General features: G+C 47.7%; 1 protein-coding gene across 4 annotated transcripts in view; it reads right to left on the bottom strand.

Annotated features, from left to right (window-relative positions):
- Positions 1-27,283, bottom strand: part of phkb (phosphorylase kinase, beta) — a 70,762-nt gene that overhangs the window by 39,652 nt on the left and 3,827 nt on the right. For all 4 annotated transcript variants that reach the window (XM_056607446.1, XM_056607447.1, XM_056607449.1 and 1 more), the window contains 12 exons: positions 26,107-26,245; positions 24,848-24,947; positions 20,714-20,821; positions 20,233-20,313; positions 17,075-17,190; positions 15,030-15,093; positions 12,820-12,915; positions 10,114-10,311; positions 4,581-4,638; positions 3,848-3,925; positions 2,883-3,041; positions 2,364-2,458 (listed from right to left, as the gene is read on the bottom strand). In XM_056607446.1, the coding sequence (XP_056463421.1) occupies positions 2,364-2,458; positions 2,883-3,041; positions 3,848-3,925; positions 4,581-4,638; positions 10,114-10,311; positions 12,820-12,915; positions 15,030-15,093; positions 17,075-17,190; positions 20,233-20,313; positions 20,714-20,821; positions 24,848-24,947; positions 26,107-26,245 (1,292 nt within the window). The remainder of the gene's footprint in view (positions 1-2,363; positions 2,459-2,882; positions 3,042-3,847; positions 3,926-4,580; positions 4,639-10,113; positions 10,312-12,819; positions 12,916-15,029; positions 15,094-17,074; positions 17,191-20,232; positions 20,314-20,713; positions 20,822-24,847; positions 24,948-26,106; positions 26,246-27,283) is intronic.

Raw genomic sequence — 27,283 nt, 5'->3', positions numbered from 1 at the left:
TGAAACGTGCTTTAAACACTCAGTTTACTAACTAAATTTGATTAAACAATTCAATACAATACAAATATAAAGTAAAAACAAGTGTTATCTAGCGATCCGTTATCTGTATTATGTTATTTCTTCTTTGGAAACATGAGCCGAATGTTTTTTGAAACCTGCCCGGCAACGGACAACCCAATCAAATTAGTTGTCAAATTGTCAACAATTGATGACGTAGGCCGGTACAATTTTCGCCCCCGGTACAATTTTAACGTGACCCAGCTCCTTCCCATGAGTAAACAATTTGCGTCAAGTAGGCTACGCTCCAAAAATGGCAGGTAAAAAATGCACAGCAAAAAGAAAATATGAAGAGGAACACAGGACGTTTTTGACAGAGTGGGAGAGTTTATATTTTTTTGTTGAATGTAATGGGAAGCCATTCTGCCTTATATGCCAGGTGTCATTAGCGCAATTCAAGGCTTCAAATCTTCAGCGCCACTTCAGCTCACTCCATGCTAACTTCGACCAGGAATTTCGGAAAGGGACTGAACTTCGCAAGCACAAGTTAATCGCTTTGAAAAGGCAGGCAGAAAAGCAGACACAGATGTTCCAAAAATCTACGACGCACTCAGAGACCCTAACGCTGGCATCTTATCAACTGGCTTGGAACATTGCACGAGCTAAAAAGCCATACAATGAAGGGGAGTTTGTAAAAGTTTTTCTTAGTGACGTTGTTAAAATCTTGTCTCCTGAAAACGACAAACTAAAACTAATGGTGTCAGACTGTCCCGCCACACTGTTGAACGCAGAATATCGGACATTAACACGGCTATTGAATCGCAGTTGCACTCCGATCTTCAGAATGCAAATATTTTAGTGTTGCATTGGACGAGTCTTGCGACATTCAGGACAAGCCACAGTTGGCAATATTTGCACGGTCGGTATCAAGTGAGTGTCATATCAGAGAAGAACTCCTTGACATTGTGCCATTGAAGGAACGAACCCGTGGAATAGATGTAAAAGAAGCGATGATGGCTGCATTTGCGAAAGTGTGAATAGTGAGTGGGTGAATAGGGAACGATTTCGAACACAGCTCATGTACCACAGCTGTGACCCGGAAATGGTGCAGCGGGGTGTGATGTCATTTCGCCGTGTGAGCAGACCGGTAGGTTTCGAGCCCCTCCCCTCTCCTCTCGCAGAAGTGAGTGAATACGGCAGGTCAGCGCTACATAGTATGTTTTCCACCGGTGCCAGTTAATTTCAATTGCAATTTGCAGGGCTTTTTAAGTTGAAAAAATAGCTACCACAGCGCTTTTAAAAAAAATAAAAAAAATAATAATAAAATTAAAATTAATCCTTAAAATATAATTATCGCCTTTTTATCGGCTACTTGAGACGATCGACGATAGAATCCATCTATCGTCGATAGTCGATAGAATCGACTATCGGCCCATCCCTAATGTTCATGTGTACCCGTGTGTATGATGTGGCTCTTTGCAGTAACACAGTAAAAAATGTGGCTCTTAGTCTCTGACTGGTTGGCCAGTCATATAAAGGCTGGGACGAATTTCAAATTATAAATATGTACACTTTATGTTGAAAGTATAGACCGTCGCGATTCCAAATGAAACGAATGGCGCGTAATTAATCTTCAAAACGAGAGCTGTTAAATTGAGAGAAATGAATTAAACTGTAATCAGACAATGCGGTTATATGCTATAGAGCCCAGAGTATCTGTGGTATAAAGGCTGAGACCGATTTCGAATTATAAATATGTACAATCCATAACGTTAGCTCTCTAGCTCATAGCTCAGTAGACTAGAATACCTCCTAGAATCATTGCTTTTTGGCCGGAAAAGGAAAGAGGGGCTGTTTACGTTTGGTTGTAGTCTTTTCGCTCGGTTCTCCGTCTCAACAGTAGGGCTAGAACCGAGCGAAAAGACTTCAACCAAACATAAACATCCCCCCTTTCCGTTTCCGGTTAATGAAGGCTGAGTCTTCCAACAGAAATCAATGGGATTTACAAAATGCGCTAAATGTGCAATAAAACACGATAGAAACTGTATTTCGCTACGATACTTGATTCAACCACCCTATTTCGTTCTGCACGAACCACAAAGAGGGCTCAATGTTCAAAATACCGGAAAAAAAATAATAGCAAAATATTGAAAAAAAGAACTAGGAACTAGTTCATTTTTTGTAACTGTGAACTTAGTTTCAAAATTTGAATCATGAACGTTTAACTGAACTACTTCATTTTAAAATTCGTGAACTGAACTTTGAACTATTTCTCGTAGAAAGTGGACTTTCCCAACACTGTGACCAGCAGGAGGCTCATCTGGTTGAGTACCAGCTCCTGATTGGCTGACCAGCAGGAGGCTCACCTGGTTGGAGTAGCGCATGCTGACGTTGCGCTGGTCCTGACGGGGAACGTAGCGGTGGATAGGGTCGATGTCCTTAGGGCTGATGAGCTCGTCCACTGGAGAGCACGCACGCGCACACACACACACACACACACACACACACACACACACACACACACACACACACACACACACACACACACACACACACACACACACACACACACACACACACACTTACGCATTAGTGTGGCCTATCCTAGCTAGTGGACCAGAGCTCCTAGTCCCACCAGTGCCCTCTGGTGACCAGAGCTCCCAGTGCCACCAGTCCCCCCTGGTGACCAGAGCTCCCAGTGCCACCAGTCCCCTCTGGTGACCAGAGCTCCCAGTGCCACCAGTCCCCTCAGGTGACCAGAGCTCCCAGTGCCACCAGTCCCCTCTGGTGACCAGAGCTCCCAGTGCCACCAGTCCCCTCTGGTGACCAGAACTCCCAGTGCCACCAGTCCCCTCTGGTGACCAGAGCTCCCAGTCCCAACTTACCGAGCAGCTGGGCGATGTTGAAGAGGGCCTGACCCCACAGGAAGTACCTCCCGTCGCCGCCCGCGTTGCTAGGGAAACGCTTCTGGCTCCCGTGCTTCTTCTGCTCCGCCTCCACAAAGTCAGCAGGGACGTAGTAATACTTAGGGACCACGGCGTGGCCTGGGGGACAGGAAGTAGTACTCAGGGACAGGAAGTAGTACTCAGAGTTAGGAAGTAGTACTCAGAAGTACTACTCAGGGACAGGAAGTAGTACTCAGAGACAGGAAGTAGTACTCAGGGCCAGGAAGTAGTACTCAGAGATAGGAAGAAGTACTCAGAGATAGGAAGTAGTACTCAGAGATAGGAAGTACTACTCAGGGACAGGAAGTAGTACTCAGAGAAAGGTAGTAGTACTCAGAGACAGGTAGAAGTACTCAGAGACAGGTAGTTATATTTATGGACATGTAGTAGTACTGAGGGTCCACGGTGTGGCCTGGGGGCACCAGACAGGTGTGTTTCTGGTGGTTCTATCAGTGTGAGCTCTCAGGGGGCTGTGTGTCTGTTCTGACATAAACCTCTCTGTCAGAACATGATGAATAGATGACTCGATAGACGCTGATGATGTGAAAGTGGAGCCATCATTTACACTCCAGGACTCCCCACCTCACTGCCTCGACGCTGACACACATTCCCCACTGAAATGGGCCCCAATCTGTCTTCTTGGACTGGGAAATGAGATCTCAGACCGGTTCCACCCTTTGAAAGAATTATGTATGTCTAGTTTGGATGTTGGTTGCAAATTCTTAGGCGTAGTACAGAGAGAGAGAGAGTGAAAGAGAGAGAGAGAGAGAGAGAGAGAGAGAGAGAGAGAGAGAGAGAGAGAGAGAGAGAGAGAGAGAGAGAGAGAGAGAGAGAGAGAGAGAGAGAGAGAAAGCGAGACAGAGAGACCGAGGGAGATCAATAGGTCCATTCGGTGTGCCACTGACCTTCAGGAGAGCGGAAGATGACCGGCTGCAGCAGGTCCTGGTACTCCTTCACCTGGTCTTTGTTTCCTCTGAACACACCTGAGGAACACATCTCCAGCTTTAAGGACAGGGTTAGGCTCACTGCTCTCCCTAAGCCTGGCCCTATCTCCTCCTCATACCATCCAGACATTTCCCCGGGCTGTACGCTATAGGAAGGGGATGAATGTACCAAAGGAACCAGGAGCTGCGTGGAGCTACTGGAGTGATCAGATCGTCCGTCTCCAGGCTGCTGAGGGAGAACTGACACCTGCTGGGTGTAAATACTGAATGGAATGGAAGTCAGCCCCTGCTTCCATAGGTTCTTTTGAAGGACCGACGTGTTGCCACAGAGGATACCTGCTTCTCATTATTGTAAAACTTTAAAACTTAAAACGTTCCTGTCTGACTCTTTAGCATGGTCTGCCATGAATGTAATCGATAGCAGAAGAGCCGCTCTGTCTCCTGACAAGACGCTTGTCTCAGTACTTGCCAGTCACTGTTGTTTAGTCAAGACTTGATCCTGTCTTTTGGATCCTTGATCCAAAAGACAGAGCGTTTCATTGTTTACGAGCTGAACCTCAGAAGTCATTTTGGGTCCAAAATGATGTTGGAAACGGATGTTTCAGTGTAACCAGGAGGCAGTGGTGAAGTTTACATCACCTAGTTGGAGCGAGTACAATATTGGGCCATGACACCAGCTACTGAGAGAACCTACCGTCGATTATCATGTAGATGAAGAAGATGGGGAACTCGCATTCGATTCCATCAAAAAGCTGGAGAGAAAGAGAGGGGAGAGAAAGTGGAGAGGGAGGGAGGGGGCGGGATGAGAGGGAGGAGAGGGTGAGGGAGGAGGGGGAGGGAGGGCAAGTAGAGGGTGAGGGAGGGGCAGGAGAGGAAGGGAGAGGGAGGGAGGGAGAGGGTGACAGGGAGGGAGGGAGGAGAGGGAGGGAGGGGGAGGAGGGAGGAGAGGGAAGGAGGGAAGAGAGGGAGGGAGGGGGAGGGAGTGGGAGGAGAGGGCAAGGGAGGAAAGTGAGGAGAGGGATAGGGAGAGGGAGAGGGAGAGAGAAAGCAGAAGAAGAATCATCACAGGATGTAGGGTGGAGTGGCAGCAAACTATTCATCTAAATCAATATGTTCCCTTTGACTGAGAACCTTGGAGACCGAAACAGACGCAGAAACGTGGATTCATTGAATCCTTGAAGTCCTGTGACCATTAAACTAAAGGTAAAGATCAGAGGTAACCATTAAACTAAAGGTAAAGTTAAGACGCTGGTTTCAGACGAGTTTAACCTCATCAGAGGCAGATAATTTCAGAAGCAGCAGCAGAACAGTTCATGTTTTACTCTCTCTTTATCTTAGCTTTGGCACTGCTATGTTCTAGTCATGAATGACAGCGTGTGCTGCAGTGAGAAGGCTGTCCGTCATGACGAAGGCAGCATGGATTCAAACTTTCATGTATTCATGCATTTGTGAGATGCAGGCCGACTTCGTCAGGAACAACAATTGATAGATACCATAATAATAATTATACAAACAACCACAATAGGGTTCCTAGGGATTTTGCAGGACCCCTGATTAAAATGGAAAGTACTTAAGCTCCTCAAGAGGGAGTTAAATAACAACGCCCCTCACTGCTCGATGAAAGACTCTGACGTGGCACACAGACCATACTGGGACGCACAGAGCCCGTACCGGGACGCACACAGCCCGTAGCAGGACGGACAGAGACTCATCAAAATGAATCCTTCATCTCTCACAAACATGTGAGGGAGTCTGCCGTTAAAAGTCAATTGAAAGAGTTTCACAAACTCAAAAGGTTTTGATCCCGACTTCTATTGAATCATATTAGCAGCCTCACACACATTTCTGTACTCACGCAAATATGATTATTAATAACAACAGCAAAAACAACAATCCTAATAATGACTGTTATAAGCATTACATAATCGTTGAAGATGTATTCATCCTTAGCTTAATGCTGCTGTTGTTGATTTTATCTTGCACACTTTAAAATATATTTGAATATATAGAGAGAGTAGCCGGTCCTACAAGGTGAGACCAAAGCAGCTGACGGATATGCTTCTAAAGGTCTGACACCCTCGTTCCCCATAGTTTGCACATGCATATCTATTCTATGATATATGATTTTACATTTATTCATGAGGATGAAGAGAATTCCCATCCCACTCTACATGGTTCAACATGCATATATATTATATAACATATTATTTTTATATACAATATATACGATATATTCAGGAGGATGATATGAGCTCACTTCCTTTGTGCGTAGAGTTTTATGATTTCATGCATAAAAACATCAGTTCATTTTTTAACAAACAGTTGGGGACGGGTGAAGCTTTCTTCCTTTCCTGTCCCAGCTTCACCTGAGAGTGAGGGAGAAAGAGACTTATAAAGAGAAAGGGAAAGAAAAATAGAGACAGAGAGAGAGACACACACCCACACACACACACACACACACACACACACACACACACACACACACACACATAAAGAGAAAGAGAGTGAGAGAGAGAGACTGACTCATGAAGAGAGAGGGAGAGATAAAGAGAGAGAGAGAGAGCTTGAAGACAGAGGGCAAGAAAGAGAGGGAGAGACACTGTTACGGGCCCACATCAAACGTGTGAGCAGTTAACATAATAACGAAAAATGAAACAGATTTTTGGGAAAGAATAGTGTTCTGTTTATTTCCCAAAAGAGCCAAAACTTGCTTAACAGAAGAATGCGAGACGGTTGCCACTAAAACAGAAGAAAAAACGCAACCGCTCCCAGATCAAAGATCAACAAAGATCACAATTAATACAGACCAGTTTAACAAACGACTTCTAATTTAACAAAAAATAAAAAAAGCGTGCGCCCGGCCAGCGTCTGCCATGTCGAGGCTGAGAGAGAGAGAGAGCCATCTTGAAGTAGGCAGGCTTTTATACTTGGGAAGGCCGGCCTTTCATCAATCAGTGCTTCCGAAGGTAACGCCCAGTCTCCTCCTACTATGGGACATGGAGGCAGAGCAGCACAACCAAGCATAATGCACAATATTATGTTCACCCGTAACAGACACACACACAAAGAAAAAGAGAGGGAGACAGAGAGAAAGAGAGAGAGACAGGGACAGAGACAGAGAGAGAGAGAGGAAGAGAGAGATACACACACACATAAAGAGAAAGAGAGCGAGAGAGAGAGCTTGAAAACAGAGGGCAAGAAAGAGAGGGAGAGACACACACACATAAAGATAAAGAAAGAGAGGGAGAAAGAGAGTAAGAGAGTAAGAGAGAGAGAGAGAGAGAGAGAGAGAGAGAGAGAGAGAGAGAGAGAGAGAGAGAGAGAGAGAGAGAGAGAGAGAGGAAGATAGAGATACACACACACATAAAGAGAAAGAGAGCGAGAGCGAGAGACTGACTTATAAAGAGAGAGAGAGATAAAGAGAGAGAAGGAGAGAGTTTGAAGACAGAGGGCAAGAAAGAGAGGGAGAGACACACACACACAGACATAAAGATAAAGAAAAAGAGAGGGGGAGAGAGAGAGAGAGAGAGAGAGAGAGAGAGAGAGAGAGAGAGAGAGAGAGAGAGAGAGAGAGAGAGAGAGAGAGAGAGAGAGAGAGAGAGCCGGGGGAAGCTGTAAACAGAGAGGCTGCCTGGTGCAACCAGAGGCCACCAAGAGTTTGTATGTTACCGGTTCAGCGTTTTCACAGACGAGGAGGGTCCGCATTCATCAGGAGCTCAACCATTAGGGCCGAGCGCTTCATTTCTCCTCAGCAGCCACACACCACTCACTGCTCAGCTGCGCTAGTGATGGAATACACCAGGACTCACAGACCTGCTGGGGCTGGAACCAACAGCATCTGGTGGAGGTCCCGCATCTGCCTCACACAACAAACTTGTCTCACACCCTAACCTTTCTCACACACCAACATGTCTCACACAAAGACCTGTATCAAACCCCCTCTTGTCTCACACCCCAACCTGTCTCACACACCAACCTTTCTCACACAAAGACCTGCATCACACACCAGCCTGTCTCTCTCCAACCTGTCTTGCACACAGACCTGTATCACACCCCAACCTGTCTCAAACCGCAACCTGTCTCACACACAGACCTGTATCACACCCCAATCTGTCTCACACCCCAACCTGTCTCACACACAGCCCTGTCTCAAACACAGACCTGTCCCACACCCAACCTGTCTCACAACCAAACCTGTCTTACACATCGAGACCTGTCTCACACACAACCTGTCTCACATCCCAACCTGTCTTACACACCCAGACCTTGTCATTTCAGAGGTTTAAGTGAATTTTGAGTTTCTCTCAAACTTTATGGATCCTGCTCATCTTTAACATCACTCAGCTCCAACAAAATCATTGTAGAGAACTAGGGATGTCCGATATTGGCTTTTTTGCCGATATCCGATATGCGATATTGTCCAACTCTAAATTTTCGATTCCGATATCAGCCGATACCGATGTCGATATTTGGGTTATTTTTCCTCAAACCTAATTTAGGTAACATTACATATCTCCTGTTGTGGAATTAACACAACATGCTTAATGTTATTGTGATGCCCCACTGGATGCATTCTTGAATGCAACAAGGCTTTCCAAATGTTAACATTGTCTGTGCAAAATAAGAAAAATACTTCAACTTAATTTAAGGGAAAAGTGCCATGTTTATTTATTTTTCAAAAAAAATCCGATACCGATATTGACTGATATTACATTTTTATGCTAATATCGGGCCGATAATATCGGTGGGCCGATAATATCGGACATCTCTATAGAGAACCGTTAGTTCTCTTTTAAATAGTGGTAAAGCAAAATAGGGAATGTTAATGGACGCTTGATCGTTTTGAACGATAAACAGGTCATGTTGAGAGGCTGCTGCCTCCATTGTTCGAGAGGTTCTGCCTCACAAGATGTCCTCCGGCGTGACAGAACCTCCCATTCTCTATTGCTGCGTATGAATACTCTGTTGGCTGTTGAAACACAAATAATTCATAGAAAATCTATTTTCCTGGATATATATGATGTCTGATCTTCTAGGAAACTTGTCACTTGCTTATCCGCTCTTATTGATGATTAAAATGTCAAGAAACCGCTCTGCAACCTTGGCTCTTTTCCCTCTCTTCTCTTATTAATGCTTGAGGTCAACGTGGGGGCTGAATAAATCACTAGCTCTGGGTTCATTGGCCTTCTGCTTTGATCCGTTGAGCTATACGCACAACATGGGATTACTTAAAGTTGTAACGTGTACGATTATCTGTTTCAAACATTAGAAAATGTAATTCATTATGAACAGAATGGGAAGAAATATCAGTTTGGACGTTTTGTCAAATCGTCTTTGTATTGTTTTGCAGAGAAATTTGCTAAGTTAGCCCAGCTAATGCTGGGCCGTAACGTCTGGTGATACCACTGAGAACCTCAGTAACATCTGGTGATACCACTGAGAACCTCCATAACATCTGGTGATACCACTGAGAACCTCCGTAACATCCGGTGATACCACTGAGAACCTCAGTAACATCTGATGATACCAATGAGAACCTCCGTAACATCTGGTGATACCACTGAGAACCTCCGTAACATCTGGTGATACCACTGAGAACCTCCGTAACAACAGGGCCCTAGGGGTTCTCAGTGGTATCACCAGATGTTAGGGCCCTAGGGGTTCTCAGTGGTATCACCAGATGTTAGGGCCCTAGGGGTTCTCAGTGGTATCACCAGATGTTAGGGCCCAAGGGGTTCTCAGTGATACCACTGAGAACCCCTAGGGCCCTAACATCTGCGATCGTTTTCGAAAAGCATCGTTTTCAGTGTCGGAATTCTCTGTTTTAGTTTGGACGGAAGGACTAAACGGATGAATATTGATGCATTTGTAGATTTACCCGGGTTAGTGTGGACGGGGCCTCAGTTGGAAGCATATCAGGGCCTTGAATGGGCTGTTCAACCATTTAACACATTAAGGCCAAGTGAAAACTGCTGAGAAAAATCCAAATCTTTCACATATAGCAACTTTCTTTTTTTTTAAAGTAACGCAAATAGTTACTTTCCCTGGTAACTAGTGACTTTTATTAAAGTGTAATTCAGTTACTAACTCAGTCACTTTTTGGAACAAGTAGTGAGTAACTATAACTAATTACTTTTTTAAAGTAACGTTCCCAACACTGTACATAACAGACCAATTTCCCCATATCTGAATATTTTGGCGTCCTTTGCGGTGACCACTGGACCCACCTTCATCTCGGCGGGCTTGTAGTAGCGGCGGTTCTTGTCCTCGTTGGCCGTGCGGTAGCCGTCCCGGAGGAAGCGCTTGAAGCCGTACTTCCCCCTCAGCTTGCGGACGATCTTGTCCAGCGTCTGGCTGTAGAGCGCGTCGTCGTCCACCGCGAAGGCCGGGTAGCTGATGGTGGGCAGCAGCGCCGCGTCCGTGTTCTGGACCGGGGGAGGGCTGGTTAGGATTTGTCACTAGTCTGGACCGGTTAGGGGTGGTCACTAGTCTGGACCGGTTAGAGCTGGTCACTAGTCTGGACCGGTTACGGCTGGTCACTAGTCTGGACTGGTTAGAGCTGGCCACTAGTTTGGACCGGTAAAAGCTGGTCACTAGTCTGGACGGGTTAGAACTGGTCACTAGTCTGGACCGGTTAGGGCTGGTCACTAGTCTGGACCAGGGGAGGACCGGTTAGAGCTGGTCACTAGTCTGGACTGGTTAGAGCTGGTCACTAGTCTGGACAGGGGAGAGGACTGTACTGGTTAAGGCTGGTCACTAGTTTGGACCAGGGAGAAGACTGTACTGGTTAGAGCTGGTCACTAGTCTGGACCAGGGAGAAGACTGTGCTGGTTGAGGCTGGTCACTAGTCTGGACCGGTTAGAGCTGTTCACTAGTCTGGACCGGTTAGAGCTGGTCACTAGTCTGGACCGGTTAGAGCTGGTCACTAGTCTGGATCGGTTAGGGCTGGTCACTAGTCTGGGCCGGTTGAGCTGGTCACTAGTCTGGACAGGGGAGAGGACTGTACTGGTTAAGGCTGGTCACTAGTCTGGACCAGGGAGAAGACTGTACTGGTTAAGGCTGGTCACTAGTCTGGACCAGGGAGTAGACTGTACTGGTTAGAGCTGGTCACTAGTCTGGACCAGGGAGAGGACTGTACTGGTTAGAGCTGGTCACTAGTCTGGACCAGGGAGAGGACTGTACTGGTTAGAGCTGGTCACTAGTCTGGAACAGGGAGAGGACTGTACTGGTAAGAACTGGTCAAAATGGTCTATATTTCTCTTAAGCTGGTTCTTGAGTTGGTTCGGTTTTAAACAATAAAGTAAATGCTCTATCTGCTATACATTACTACCAGATAGTAGCTAACATTCCAGAGCTCCTAAGCTTCCATCATGCTGCTAGCCTAGGAGTTAGGGTGCTGCTAGCTTAGGAGCTAGCATGCAGCTAGTCTAGTGCCGTGTTCCAATATCCATACTTCCATCAGTACACTTAAACGAAGTACACTACCCACACTCAGTGCGCTAATTTTCAGATGTCAGTGTTGTTCCAAATCAAATACTCTGTGGTGCACTGACCGGAAATTACGATCACGACTGCCGCCGCGGCTCCTCCCCCGCAATAAACATCCCGCTTTGAACGGTGAACTCTTTATGCCTAGCAGCTATAAAAGCTATAAAAACTATAAAAATCTACAAAATGACTCTATTAATGTAGGCTATGTGGAAAATGCGCCAACGTTGGCTCAGCCTGGCCCTGCCCTCTTCCACTACATAGCTAAGAAGACTGCCGTTGAGTACGAAAAAGTGTACATCGCCACACACTTCGCGATTTGATTTGGTTTTGATTACAACATCCGGGTCCTTTCAGTACACTTATTTTCGCCCAATTTGAATCGGAATGCCCTACGTAATCAAACTTAGGCTAGTAAGTACGGATATTATGGATATTGGAACACGGCACAGGAGCTAGGGGGTTGCTGGCTTAGGAGCTAGCGTGTTGCTAGTCTAGGAGTTAGCGTATTTCTGTAACAGACTTATTCACCACACGTTAAGAGGCACATGCATAATAAATTGCTTCAGTGTCTCACTTGCATAAACCACGGGACACTTTCTCACTCGCACTCACACACACACACACACGCACACAGACACACACACACCACGATCTCTTCATCTGCTCCCTGTGTTTCCGCCCACTCAGACTCCAGCTCTCCCATCCTATTTCAGGCTCCATCAAGTTCCTCCCGTGGAGCCACTTCTCCGCCTCTTCCCGTCTCCTCCTGCTTTAGATTCCTGCTATCTTAAAGAGCAGCCGTGTGTTTCCTCATGTCTCTCATTACGTGTGATCATGTTCTCCAGTCCTTTTATTTTCCCCTGTGTCTGGCGACTGCATATCGACAGTGAAAGCCAGGCAGGATCTGACGTTAACATGCCACTCTTACACAGCGACCCTGCCTCCACTTTTGTTTTCAGTCCACTCATTTCACCGCAAGAAATCCTGTTTCTCATTTATAACCAACACACGTTACAGCGCAATACCCCGTGGTCCACCACAGGGGGTGCTGTTGGCGCAGTTAGATTTGAGTGTTGGGTCACACACTCCCCTCTAGTGTTCAGGGTTGCTATCTTGGTTCGGCCTCCTAACCGGCCTCTAGAAAACACTGCCTGCATCCTATCATCTCTTCTGTGTTGCCCTGGTAGCTATTAACGCAGATAAACGGAACGGAAGAACAGAGGAACGGAGCAGGACAGAGGAACGAAGAGGGACAGAGGAACGGAGTGGGACAGAGGAACGGAGAGGGACAGAGGAACAGGGGGACAGAGAAACGGAGCGGGACAGAGGAACAGGGGGACAGAGGAACGGAGCGGGACAGAGGAACAGGGGGACAGAGGAACGGAGCAGGACGGAGCAGGACAGAGGAACAGAGCAGGACAGAGGAACGGAGCTGAACTCACATGTGAGCGGGACTCTCTGGGCAGCAGGGAGCACAGGGTCTGACGGTTCCTGTTGTGGGCATCCAGGTCCACGAAGATCACCGACCAGGAGCAGCCCTGCGCAAACACACACAAACAGACACAGACACAGACACAGACACACACACCAAGGTCAAAGTTGAACAGAGTATGTAACATTCACTTCATCATCAACAAACACACCAGCCTACGTACCATATCCACATACCCAAACACATGCACGCACACACACACACACACACATTATCACACACACGCATGCACATACATGCACACACACAAACACAAAACCACCACCAATGAAGAAAAACACTTCACAGCTGAATGACTAAAGAGTCCGCTACTCGGCTCCCTCCCCTCCTCCTCCACCTCCGCAGATCCACCCAGCAGGACCACAGAGAGCTCTCCCCTCCCCCCCTGCCTGCCTCCCCCACTGAAAGCAAACAGCTGAGTGTGAAGTACGGCGTGGGCAGTAACAGCGAGAGGAGAGGGACCCTTCCAGTTCACGAGAACCGGAGATGACTAAATGACCCGTGGTCCATTACAGCTTAGAACACCAACATCTCTTCTCAACCATGGAAGGAAAGTGTAATGTAGCTATTTATAGATAGCAACATCTTAATGTAGACTATGTACATCTTATTATCTAGTCAGAATACATTATAGATGATATTGCCCGAGTCCTTTCCCCTTTAAAAATAGATTTCATCCAGGACTTCTACTTCCTGCAGGGATTGAGCCTTCCAGAGGAGTGTGCGGTGTGGAAGTGAGTGGATTTGACAAGTTACTTGAGTGGCACTGGCTCTAATGGCCACTCTGAGGAATGCTGCTGCTGCTGTTTTGCTGAGCAAGAGGAACTCACAACCTGACCAAGCCGCTCTCTACCTTTCTCTCCCTCTTGGGAAAAACTTCTTAATTTATTGAAATCCAATTTCGCCTTTTGTCTTGGCCTGGATTTTAGCCGCAAGTTAAACTAATTACAAAATGACGCAAACATAATATATAAATAAAAATAGAATTTCAAACGCTGCTAACCTTAACCCTAACCCTTATTTTCTTTTACCATTCACTGAGGAAAATTGAACACAAATGTTTAACTCAGGCCAGCACATCATGAGGAAGCCTAACCCCAACCCCAACCCTAACCCTAACCCCAGCCTTAACCCCAACCCTAACCTCATACCCAACCCTAACCCTAACGCCATACCCAACCCTAACCCCATACCCTATCTGCACCCAACACTAACCCAACCCTATCTCTAACCCCAACCCTAATTCTGTTTGATAGACACAGTCACTAACAACAAACCTGATAGAGGCATACCTTTTACTCATAAACACCAACACACAAACACATACACACTCACAATCTACATAGTATTTGGGGTTTAGCTTGCAAACAAATCTCCAAGAGAACCTCAACAGAAGGATATAATGAAAGAGGCATCATTATGAGGTATGATGAATGTACTGCTCTGATGGAGTCCAGCAGCCAACGAAACCAATAGTTCTGCAAATGGACTCTAACCCTAACAGACACGCCGCTGAGGGACAGAGAAAGCGGAGCAGAGAGAGAGAGGGTGAGAGGAGAGAGGGAGCGAGGAGAGAGGCAGACAGGAGCAGAGAGAGAGAGAGAGAGAGAGAGAGAGGGAGAGAGGAGAGAGGGAGAGGAGAGAGAGGAGAGAGGAGCAGAGAGGAGAGATGGGGAGATTCAAGATTCAAGATTCAAAAAGCTTTATTGTCTAGTATGTTGCCATACTAGAAAATTGTCTTTTGACTGAAGGCTTGGAGGTGTGTGTGTGTGTGTGTGTGTGTGTGAGAGGGAGAGAGGGAGAGAGGCAGACAGGAGCAGAGAGAGAGAGAGAGAGAGAGAGAGGGAGGGAGAGAGGAGCAGAGAGAGAGGGAGAGAGGAGAAAGAGAGAGGGAGAGAGGAGCAGAGAGAGCGAGGGAGAGAGAGAGGGAGAGAGGAGAGAGAGAGAGGGAGAGAGGAGAGAGGAGCAGAGGGAGAGGGGAGAAGAGAGAGAGAGGGAGAGAGGAGAGGAGCAGAGAGAGAGAGGGAGAGAGGAGCGGGAGACAGGGTGAGAGGGAGAGAGGAGCAGAGAGAGAGAGGGAGAGAGGGAGAAAGGAGAGAGAGAGAGGGAGAGAGGAGAGAGGGAGAGAGGAGCAGAGAGAGACTCGGGGGGGAGGGATACCTGATTTCCAAACAGGTTGAATCCGTTGATGGCCTCCAGGGCAGACTTGGCCAGGCCCACCGAACTGGGAGGAGACAAGAGAGAAACTCATGTTTACCAGAACCAGGAACAGAATCCTGACCCACACTACCAGGAACAGAACCCCGACCCACAGAACCAGGAAGAACACCGGCCAACAGAACCAGGAGGAACCCCGACCCACAGAACCAGGAACAGAATCCCGACCCACAGAACCAGGAGGAACCCCGACCCACAGAACCAGGAGTAACGCCGACCCACAGAACCAGGAACATAACCCCGACCCACAGAACCAGGAGGAACCCCGACCCACAGAACCAGGAGTAACGCCGACCCACAGAACCAGGAACATAACCCCGACCCACAGAACCAGGAGGAACCCCGACCCACAGAACCAGGAGTAACCCCGACCCACAGAACCAGGAGTAACCCCGACCCACAGAACCAGGAACATAACCCCGACCCACAGAACCAGGAGGAACCCCGACCCACAGAACCAGGAGTAACCCCGACCCACAGAACCAGGAGGAACCCCGACCCACAGAACCAGGAGGAACCCCGACCCACAGAACCAGGAACAGAATCCCGACCCACAGAACCAGGAGGAACCCCGACCCACAGAACCAGGAGTAACCCCGACCCACAGAACCAGGAGGAACCCCGACCCACAGAACCAGGAGGAACCCCGACCCACAGAACCAGGAACAGAACCCTGACCCACAGAACCAGGAACAGAACCCTGACCCACAGAACCAGGAAGAAGACAACAGAGTGTGGGGGGACGTGCGACGTCTGGCCTGCAGGGGGAGTATGGGCAGGTTGGGAGCGCACCGGATTGGCTGTGGGGGGGTTGGACCTGAGTGCGAGCAGGTGTCAGCACTCAGGCCAATCAGGGAGTGTTTGTACTTATGTGCCTGCTTTGTGTTGTAGTGAAAAGAGGAATCCAGGAAGGATCGGGAGCGGAGTGACAGGGGCGATCGCCGCCAGAGATCGCCTGGAGCGGAGTTATAATTTACATTTAACCGACTTGTGTTTTGTTGGACTCAAAATAGAAGGACTTTCTGTCGGAAGAGCAAACCTGGTGTCCAAGTGCTCTGTGAACCCCTTACAGCATGTTATTAATACAGCCTACAGCCAACCAACATCTGTGCAGAGCTGAGCAGGCCAGTGTGGAGACGAGGCCTTCCACTCCTGGCCCAGATAGGTTTAGGTCCGCATTGTAAGCGACACCGATCTTTACTCACTGAAACTCTCTTGAGATAGAAAGTGTCTCCTCAACTGTCAGGAGAAATGGCTAGCACATTAAACAGCCCTCAACACAACATTATGTTATCTTTCTTCAGGAGGTCTCTTGGCAGCCATCCCCAGCAGACTTAAACACTCAGAGGTATGTTGAAGGATCTTTATCAAGAACTGAAGAGGTTGAGAGAAAGTTTGACCTTGGATAGAAGATCTGAATACAATAACACACACTCTCGCTTGAACCTTCAAAATGTTGATGGAACTTGTGGATCACGCTGATTGGAGGATGGGAGCCTCTGATTGGAGGATGGGAGGCTGGAAGCTTACAGGTGAGAGCTGCAGAGCCTCTGATTGGAGGATGGGAGGCTGGAGGCTTACAGGTGTCAGCTGCATCCCATCCTGCTGCTCAAGGAGGTTCACTGGTTGAGGCCCGGTGACTCGGAGCACATTCATACGGCTCTACATGCTGGACCTCACTGTGACACGGCCTGGGTCTGAGGTGGGACCAGGACCCGGTTCTGGGTGGTCTGAGGTAGGACCAGGACCAGGGTCTGGGTCTGGTCTGAGGTGGGACCAGGGTCTGGGCCAGGGGTAGGACCAGGGCCTCTGATCAGGGGCATACTTCTACCCCTGTGAGAGAGGGGGGCCACCAGCCCCCGAGGGGAACCCGATCCACCACTGAGAAGTGATGAAGTGTGTGTGTGTGTGTGTGTGTGTGTGTGTGTGTGTGTGTGTGTGTGTGTGTGTGTGTGTGTGTGTGTGTGTGTGTGTGTGTTTACACAGACCTGGAGTGGAGCTCGGTGCCTCCGTTGTTGTACTTGCTTCCTCTCTCCCACATGCCGTAGTCCGGCATGCGGTACGCCCTCTCCACGCAGAACACCAGGTTCTGGATGAAAGACACCTGCACGAACACACACACACACACACACACACACACACACACACACACACACACACACACACACACACACACACACACACACACACACAGTGATGGAGCCTCTGCTTCCCAAGAACAGGAGAGGTTAGGGAGGGTTTGCTGCTCTAAGGCTGAGCCCTGCGGCGTAGGCTGACACACTGTCAGCCCAGCGGATCACAGGGGATACAATCAATAGCATGTTTCACCATCTCTCTGTCTGGAGCCTACAACCTGTTTACACTACATGCTCTAGCAGTATATACTGTTTACACTACGTACTCTAGTATACACTGTAGTATATACTCTGTTTACACTACATACTCTAGTATACACTGTAGTATATACTGTTTACAGTACATACTCTATACACTGTAGTATATACTCTGTTTACACTACGTACTCTAATATACACTGTAATATTTACTGTTTACAGTATACTCTAGTACACTGTAGTATATACTCTGTTTACACTACTTACTCTAGTATACAATGTAGTATATACTGTTTTCACTACGCACTCTAGTATACACAGTATTATTCAATTCAATTCAATTCAAAAAAACTTTATTTGTCCCCAGGGGGCAATAGCAGCAGCATTACAAAGGACAGGGCCTTATGTACCGTTTACACTACGTACCCTAGTATACACTGTAGTATATACTCTGTTTACACTACGTACTCTACACTGTAGTATATACTGTTTACAGTATACTCTAGTATACACTGTAGTATATACTCTGTTTACACTGCATACTCAAGCATACATTGTAGTATATAAACAGTTTACAGTACATACTCTAGTAATCACTGTAGTATATGCTCTGTTTACAGTACATACTCTAATAAACACTGTAGTATATACTCTGTTTACTGTACATACTCTTGTATACACTGTAGTATGTAAACTGTTTACACTACATTCTCTAGTCTAGTATATACTATACTCTGTAGTATATAGTACTCTGTTTACAGATAGCTCATTCCTTCGATGAGAAACAAACTGATATTCTATATCTATAAGTATAGATATCTCATAACTAATACATTTGATCACATAAGTTATATATATAAAATTCCATATACTATTTCATAAATTATATATATTAATTCATAACTTATAGAGATCTTATCTCATAACTTAATATGATATCATAAGTTAGAGATCTTATCTCATAACTCTGGGATATTATCTCATAACTTAATATGATCTCATAAGTTAGAGATGTTATCTCATGTATAAGGAGGAATGAGAGCAGTCGTGTCTCTAAAGAGACGGGAAGGAGGAAGTCCTGAATTCAAAATGACAGTAAGGGGGGACTGGTACGGGGGGGTTTCAACTTAAATAGGTCGGATACAGAAGGTGAAGCATCAAGAAGACATAAAGCAGTAAGGAGAGAGACACAGAGAGACAGAGAGAGACAGAGAGAGAGAGAGACGGAGACAGAGAGAGAGGGGGGGCTGGGAGCCAGCTCTGTTCTGGGTGAGCTTAATTTGTTCAGTGATTAACGAGGGAGCTGCTTACCGAGGCTAATTAGGTTTTTATCATTTGCCACTGCGCACCTATTCTTGTCTACAAGAATATATATATGTACATGCATATAAATCATAATCATAAGGGTTGGGCCTGCTGCTCGTCTTACAGTAACTAGAACCCTCACCATGATATGCAGGGATAGTGAAAGTCATAAATCGCTCACAAACCATGAGAAATCTATTTATTTTAATTGGTCAATATCTCGTGAGGTGAATCAACTGTGAACGTTGTCGTGTCCGACGCCGATAACACACTCCTCCTCACACCCCCCCCCTCCTCCTCACCCTCAGACTAATTCATTGTAATCAGCAGCACTTCAAGATAGCGCTTGATTTCAACTCTTCATTCATCCCAAAATAGAAAAGGTGTCTAGAGATGAGTGGAGCGTGAACATCGTCAGGAAGAGAAGTTTTGTCATGTTGCATAACAACTGGCCGCTCAAAGATGGATTAGCATGGAATCAAATCAGTCGTGCTATTCATTGAGGCTTTACAACAAGCCATATTCCATATTTATATCGAGAATAATCTGAAATAACTCAATATTATTAGCTATTAACCAGATTTATACCGTTTAGACAAACATATACATTTTATTTGATTGCATAATTCCATCATGATCTTGTCTAATACCTCACTGGTATAATTTACTGGGTTAATTGAAGGCAGCGAATTTCAGGTGAGCTTTTGAAAGGGTGAGCTGACTGTACATCTAGAGGGCAGATGGTGAAAGGGTGAGCTGACTGTACATGTAGAGCTGGACATCTAGAGTGGCATTGCATTTAATTAGAATATCCCCACAACTTGCAGTGTAATGGATACATTAAGATATGATTATTCAATGTTTACAGCCCCAGTCTTAATAAGAGATGTGTTAAAGGACACCAAGACAGACAGACAGACACTGCAGGAAGCTCAAATATTCAGAATGCTGAAACAAAGATGATTGAAGTGGTTCCGTTGTAATGGTTCATATTACAGGCCTCTTAATGAGCATGTTTGTGCTGATGTCTGTGAACAAAACAAGGCGTCTCTCTGTTGGTTTGTAGAGCCGTTGCAGTTACAGTTACGCAATGGTTTCAACATGCAGATGATGACCACTATTAGTATGATTTAAAATGTCAGTGCTCATCTGTATGCCGTTGGCAGCGATGCACAGGAAAAACACAACAAAACCTGTTATTAGGGTTTTCTGTGAGGAAAATGATGCATGCCATAATGTGTTAGCGGTATAATGTTTCACCCTGATCTCGTATTAAAATGACACAGCCAAGCTCGTAAACAAGTTGGGGGGGAACAATACTAATGGGCCTCATTTCACCTGTTCCATCAATGGAGGTACAACCGAGAAAAATAAGGAAATGTAAAGAATGAGGACCTGAGGCAGAGCATTAGAGCCTGTGTGTAAACCAGCAGCATCTTCCTCCTTTAAATACAAAGCTATAGTACGGTTTACATCATGTTTCACTAGAGTCATGCAGAGAATGGAACCTCATCAGTGTTGTAAATGATCTGGAGCCCGGAGCAGATCATCTCCACCAGGTAGAGCAAGAACAGAGATACGGCATCGATCTAGGGTGAGAGAGAGAGAGAGCGAGAGTGATGTTTTTAATATAGCTTTATTGTGACGTATCACGTGACACATGGTTAATGTCTTCGTATGTCAAAGGGTCAGCATTCTGTCCTCATAGTGGTGGTAGGTGTTAGGTTTTACTTATATATAAATATATATAGATATCGTCTACTTATGCTGTACATCTGTTATATGGTGAAATGAACATTTTGTTGAAATGAACATTCATCTGCTCCATAGTGAGGAGGGTTAGGTGATAGGGTAATGGTTAGGGTTAGGGTCAGGGTTAGGATCATGGTTATGGTTAGGGTCAGGGTTAGGGCTAGCCTTAGGTTTAGGGTTAGGGTCATGGTTAGGGTCAGGGTCAGGGTTAACTCGTGGTTCATGATGAATGCTCACCTGTAAGTGGCTGTAGTCGCTGCAGGAGAGCATCTCGTCCCCGGTGTCCACATGGAACACGGAGTGCAGACACTTGGAGGGGCTGGGGTCCTGCTTGAACTGCTCCACCTGACGGCCAGAGGAGACACCAGGACACGGGGAGGACAGGAGACAGAGGAGACACCAGGACACGGGGAGGACAGGAGACAGAGGAGACACCAGGACACGGGGAAGACAGGAGACAGAGGAGACACCAGGACACGGGGAGGACAGGAGACAGGAGACACCAGGACACGGGGAGGACAGGAGACAGAGGAGACACCAGGAGACACCAGGACACGGGGAGGACAGGAGACAGAGGAGACACCAGGACAGGGGGAGGACAGGAGACACCAGGACAGGGGGAGGACAGGAGACAGAGGAGACACCAGGACACGGGGAGGACAGGAGACACCAGGACACAGGGAGGACAGGAGACAGAGGAGACACCAGGACACGGGGAGGACAGGAGACACCAGGACACGGGGAAGACAGGAGACAGAGGAGACACCAGGACACGGGGAAGACAGGAGACAGAGGAGACACCAGGACACGGGGAGGACAGGAGACAGAGGAGACACCAGGACAGGGGGAGGACAGGAGACACCAGGACAGGGGGAGGACAGGAGACAGAGGAGACACCAGGACACGGGGAGGACAGGAGACACCAGGACACGGGGAGGACAGGAGACAGAGGAGACACCAGGACACGGGGAGGACAGGAGACACCAGGAGACACCAGGACATGGGGAGGACAGGAGGCACCAGGACACGGGGAGGACAGGAGACAGAGGAGACACCAGGACACGGGGAGGACAGGAGACAGAGGAGACACCAGGACACGGGGAGGACAGGAGACAGAGGAGACACCAGGACACGGGGAGGACAGGAGACGCCAGGACACGGGGAGGACAGGAGACAGCGGAGACACCAGGACACGGGGAGGAAAGGAGACAGAGGAGACACCAGGACACGGGGAGGACAGGAGACAGAGGAGACACCAGGAGACACAGGACACGGGGAGGACAGGAGACAGAGGAGACACCAGGACAGGGGGAGGACAGGAGACACCAGGACAGGGGGAGGACAGGAGACAGAGGAGACACCAGGACACGGGGAGGACAGGAGACACCAGGACACGGGGAGGACAGGAGACAGAGGAGACACCAGGACACGGGGAGGACAGGAGACACCAGGACACGAGGAGGACAGGAGACAGAGGAGACACCAGGACACGGGGAGGACAGGAGACAGAGGAGACACCAGGACACGGGGAGGACAGGAGACACCAGGACACGGGGAGAACAGGAGACAGAGGAGACACCAGGAGACACAAGGAGACACCAGGACACGGGGAGAACAGGAGACACCAGGACACGAGGAGGACAAGAGACAGAGGAGACACCAGGACACGGGGAGAACAGGAGACACCAGGAGACACCAGGACACGGGGAGGACAGGAGACAGAGGAGACATAGGAGACACCAGGACACGGGGAGAACAGGAGACACCAGGACACAGGGAGGACAGGAGACAGAGGAGACACCAGGACACGGGGAGGACAGGAGACACCAGGACACGAGGAGGACAGGAGACAGAGGAGACACCAGGACACGGGGAGGACAGGAGACAGAGGAGACACCAGGACACGGGGAGGACAGGAGACACCAGGACACGGGGAGGACAAGAGACACCAGGACACGGGGAGGACAGGAGACACCAGGAGACACCAGGACACGGGGAGGACAGGAGACACCAGGACAGGGGGACGACAGGAGAAACCAGGAGGAGATGGGGGAGAAAACGGAGAAGATTCAAAATCTAAACCCTAGATAAGAATTAGAAGACAAAAAACGGGTCCCCACAGACCGTTCTGAGGGGACCCCTGTCTCTGTGGACCGGTCTGAGTGTACCGGTCTCTGTGGACCGGTCTGAGTGTACCGGTCCACAGTGACAGGGCGGTCCACAGAGCGGTCCAATCAGACCGGTACACTCAGACCGGTCCACAGAGACGGGGGTCTACACAGACCGGTCCACACAGACCGGTCCACAGAGACCGGTCAACAGAGACGGGGGTCCCCATAGACCGGTCCACAGAGACCGGTCCACTCAGACCGGTCCACACAGACCGGTCCACAGAGACCGGTCCCCAGGTCGTGCGGCGGTGGGCCTTCCTGCAGGTAATGCAGGTTGCGCTTCACTACTCCTGCGATAGATCAGCCACTCCAGCGAGTGTTTTTTCCTGCTGCTGTCGGAGCAGCAGGCAGCGGCTGCACCTCTCGACGCTCCCTGCTGCTTCTGCTGCACAAGAATTAGAAATAATTTGTCCCTCGTCCCAATTTTGCGCCGATCTTATCACTTCCTCTACTCTCCCCCCCCCCCCCCCCCCCCCCCCCCCCCCCGCTCCTCCATTATCACCCCACCCCCCCTCTGCAACACGCTGAGACTTCAGAGAGGCAGAGAGGTGTGCATCTGTTCACCCTCCCCCCCTTTGTTATGCTCCCATTATGAGAACCTTGTTATTCCAGAAATAGAACCGATTTCTCTAACAATATTTGGGCCAGTATATAAGAGAGAGAGAGAGAGAGAGAGAGAGAGAGAGAGAGAGAGACTAACAATATGTATATTGTTAGTCGGGCTGTAGTATTCAACCATTGAAGTCCTCTCTGCTTGGTTTCCCTCCAGCTCTGATATTCACAGATTAGAACTCTAAGCAGGATCTGTACTGTAGTTATTCTTTACTGCAGTACAGTAATACTGCAGTACAGTAAATACAAACATGCCAACATCCCCTCACAAGACACAGCTTTGGTATTTCTGACTGGAAACTAAACATGGATTTGTGTCGATAAAGAGGTGAGGTGTGAACACTGAAGAAGCCCCGCCCTCCAGATGAGTGACAGGAGGCTTCTTGTGTCTCAATTCACTAAGGCTGTTAAAAAAATAACCCCAAAGAGATGGAATGAAAATTTGGACTATTTCACTTTCATCAATCAAATCAAAATGTTTTTTTTTTTAAAGAATAGTTACCATGTTCATTTGGGTTAGGAGTCCACAATACAAACTGAGTAAGGGGGATAAGGTTATCAACTGTTCACCAAAGCTTTACTATGGAAGCTAACTCTTTGAAGTCCATATTTGAACAACATTCCTGTCAATCATTATTTAATACTGTGCTAAACTAAGCCTGCTTTTGTCAAACACAAAAGATGACTATGAACACATACACACACGCACGTCCGCATTCATTCATTCTTTTTAACACTCACTTACGGTACAACAATGTTTTCTCACGATGAAATACTCATCAATCCTAAAAGTTATGAGCTTGTACACGATGTCTGTGTCAAGAAAATATGTGTTTGCTGTACGGTGTTTGCAGATGCATTGATTTAAAAGTACAACTTATTACAACTGTATCAGCTGTTCTTTCCCAAATAATTGACCAAGAATGTGTGGTTAGGTAGATGAGCAAAGTGGATGTGGTGCACAAGCAACATTATGCATGCGCCCTTAAAACAGTATCTGAACAACGCGTCACTGACTTTAAACCTGGTATTCCCTGGTTTGTGGCAGAATTGTTTTCAGAAACTGCAAAATAGCACCAGGGGACGTTTGCGCCAGAACACGCCTCCTCCTTTCGCCAAACCGCCCCTTGGCGCAAGATCATTCCCTAATTTACCGACGCGTGGCGGTGGAGGGAAAAGAACGCTCTGCGGCAGTTGCAAACTAGCAACGACACATGCGTCGGATGCAAGATAGGGCCCCTGGTGTTACGAGAGACAGTATAGAGACCAGGTGTTAGAGAGAGTGTAGACAGACCAGGTGTTAGAGAGACAGTAGAGAGACCAGGTGTTAGAGAGACAGTTCTCTCTGCCCTCCTCAGGGAGAGAACCGTTCTCACCTCACACACTACAGTCAGGGAGAGGAATCTGAAAGGCAAATCAGCTGCAATCAGTGTTGAGGCTCGTTAGGCCCTCGTTAAGACCGGGCCGGGGGCGCGTCTTTGATCACGATGCAGGATGTCACCTGCAGAGTATGCGTGTGCGTGTGCGTGTGCGTGTGTGTGTGCACGCGACCAGGGGCTGTAAGTTAACAGCAGGGCCGTGACCTCACCTTGTCAGCCTGCCTCATGTAGCAGTACAGGACGCCTCTCATGCATTTGATGGCCGAGTGCTCCAGCTCGTGGGTCCGCCCCATGTCGTCATCGATCCTCCTGAGGGGGGGGGACAGTCATAGTTAGTAAAGAACAGGTTAGGCTTCAGGTCCATAACAGGTTAGTTAACCCCATAACCCTAACCCACTGTGTGTGGATCTGCTGCTGGTCCAGTGAGGCCAGAGGAATGTATCTTTAGAAAATGAAACATCAGAAAACATACAGAAGTTAACTTCCTGCAGCTGTGCCACTGTCCTATTCACATATATGTATAGAATATGTGATAGCACATGGCGCTGCCTGTTGGAGGGCAGAGAAAGGCCTTCCAGAGGACTGTGGAGACAGATTCTGCATTAAGCATGAGACCTGACCTTACATCATACTGGAGGCTCAGAGGACACTCCGATTTGGATCTCCCATCAAAGGCCCGTTTCCAAATATTCCTCAGCAAACTCAGCACTGCCCTAACGTCTTTGTTAGCTTCAATGCTCCAAAAGCACGTAGAGGTAATATTCTTCAAACACACGGTACAAAAGAGCAGTCTTCAGTGAGAGAACTTCATGCAATTACAAAATCCCAGTGTGACTTGGCCAGGGCAGGTGACTTGATAGGAAATTACTTTATTCAAACCGCACTGATTGACAACATTTCAATCCAAACCCTGGGATTATTAGGCTAACAATCACTGCAACAGATTTTAATTTAAAAGGCCTGCTGCAACGCCGCTTTCTAAATTGCTGCTGCTTGACGTTGACGTTTCATTTAAAAAAGATTAGCAGTTGGAAAGTTTTGGATATCCGAGCTACGCTTTTGTCTTAAAAGTGAGGTCAGAATTATGAACACACACACACACACACACACACACACACACACACACACACACACACACACACACACACACACACACACACACACACACACACACACACACACACACACACACACACACACACACACACACCCACAGTAAGTAATGGCAGTGACCAAAGGTGTCGGATGAGAATCTTTTGAATTTAATTTTAAGGAGGATTCTCATGTGACGGCTGTGAATGATGATGTTGATGCAGTGCATGTGCTCTGTCCATCCCCTCTGTCTCTTCCCCTTCCATTGGGCCAGTGGTCGGCGCTGCTGTGGTCCCCTCAGGAGGATGAGACCAAAGGGGATTATTCTAAAGACACAATGGACCTGGAGCCTCTTGTTAAACATGTGGGTGGGTACCTGTAGGCCAGGGCCAGGGCCCAGGAGCCAGCAGCACAGTACAGGGAGTCCCTCACACGGGCCTCCTTGCAGGAGGAGCATGTCTTGACGGGGAACAGGCCTGTGGTTGGACTCTGGTAGTTCAGGATGGTGGCCTTCACTGAGGAAAGAGAACACCTTTCAGATAAGGTCTTTGGTGGACTTGATTGAATCTTGAAAGACTTGAGGCTCAGGGTCAACACAAAAATGACCGGCCATCCCTCGCTACTTCAAAATCTAAAGGTTACATTTTTAAACAACTTTACTTACATTTAAAACCTGCATTAAAACCTTCTTAATCTGGATTTAGCACTTCATTTGGTGTCCCCTGATCTTTACTGGTCTTCTACAACACATCACAACTAATGAGTTGTAATGTAGGATTGCTTATCTTTAAAGATCCCAATACAATGCAGCCCTCAGAATGAGCCCAGCTTCCTGCCAAATTGAGGAAGAAAGATATGCATGATTGTGCAAGAAGTATCACAACTTCCCAGGGAAATGACAACACACTATGAGGCTAAGAGCGCACACAGCCAACCTCGTGTTCCTTCACACCAATACAGAAGCTGGTCCAGAAACGGTCAGTTGTGGGTGAGGGTTAGTTGTTGGGTTATTGTTCTGGTTGACAGTGGGGCCAGATGGATTAACCTAACAGCTTCTGTGACGTTTGTTAGGAAGAGTAGAATGAGAAGAAGAATCTGAAACCAAGGATCGGGGCCTTCTCTCTTTGTGCTGAATATCAGAAACCTCCATTACAAGGCCCTGGGACAGTGATGCATGTGTCTGTGAGCCTGTGTGGATGTGCCCGTGTGTATGTGTGTGTGTGTGTCTGTATGTGTGTGTGTCTGTGTGGCTGTGCCTGCATGTGTGTAGCACCTCTAGAGGTCCTTTTACAGATGACCGATCTGTTTGAACGCTGCACTTCATTTTTCATCTGCACATTATGCCGTCCAAATGAAGGGAACACTCATTATTCATTGCCTTAGAGAGAGAGCGAGACGACAGACAGACAGACAGACAGACAGACGGGCGGGCGGGCGGGCGGACGGACGGAAAGACAGACAGACAGACAGACAGACAGACAGACAGACAGACAGACAGACAGACAGACAGACAGACAGACAGACAGACAGACAGACTACAGACAGACAGACAG

This window comes from Gadus chalcogrammus, chromosome 14 (genome assembly GCF_026213295.1).
Source record: "Gadus chalcogrammus isolate NIFS_2021 chromosome 14, NIFS_Gcha_1.0, whole genome shotgun sequence".
Lineage (NCBI taxonomy): Eukaryota > Metazoa > Chordata > Actinopteri > Gadiformes > Gadidae > Gadus > Gadus chalcogrammus.
Note: the sequence above shows the minus strand (reverse complement) of the source record. Positions and strands in the feature narration are given on the sequence as shown.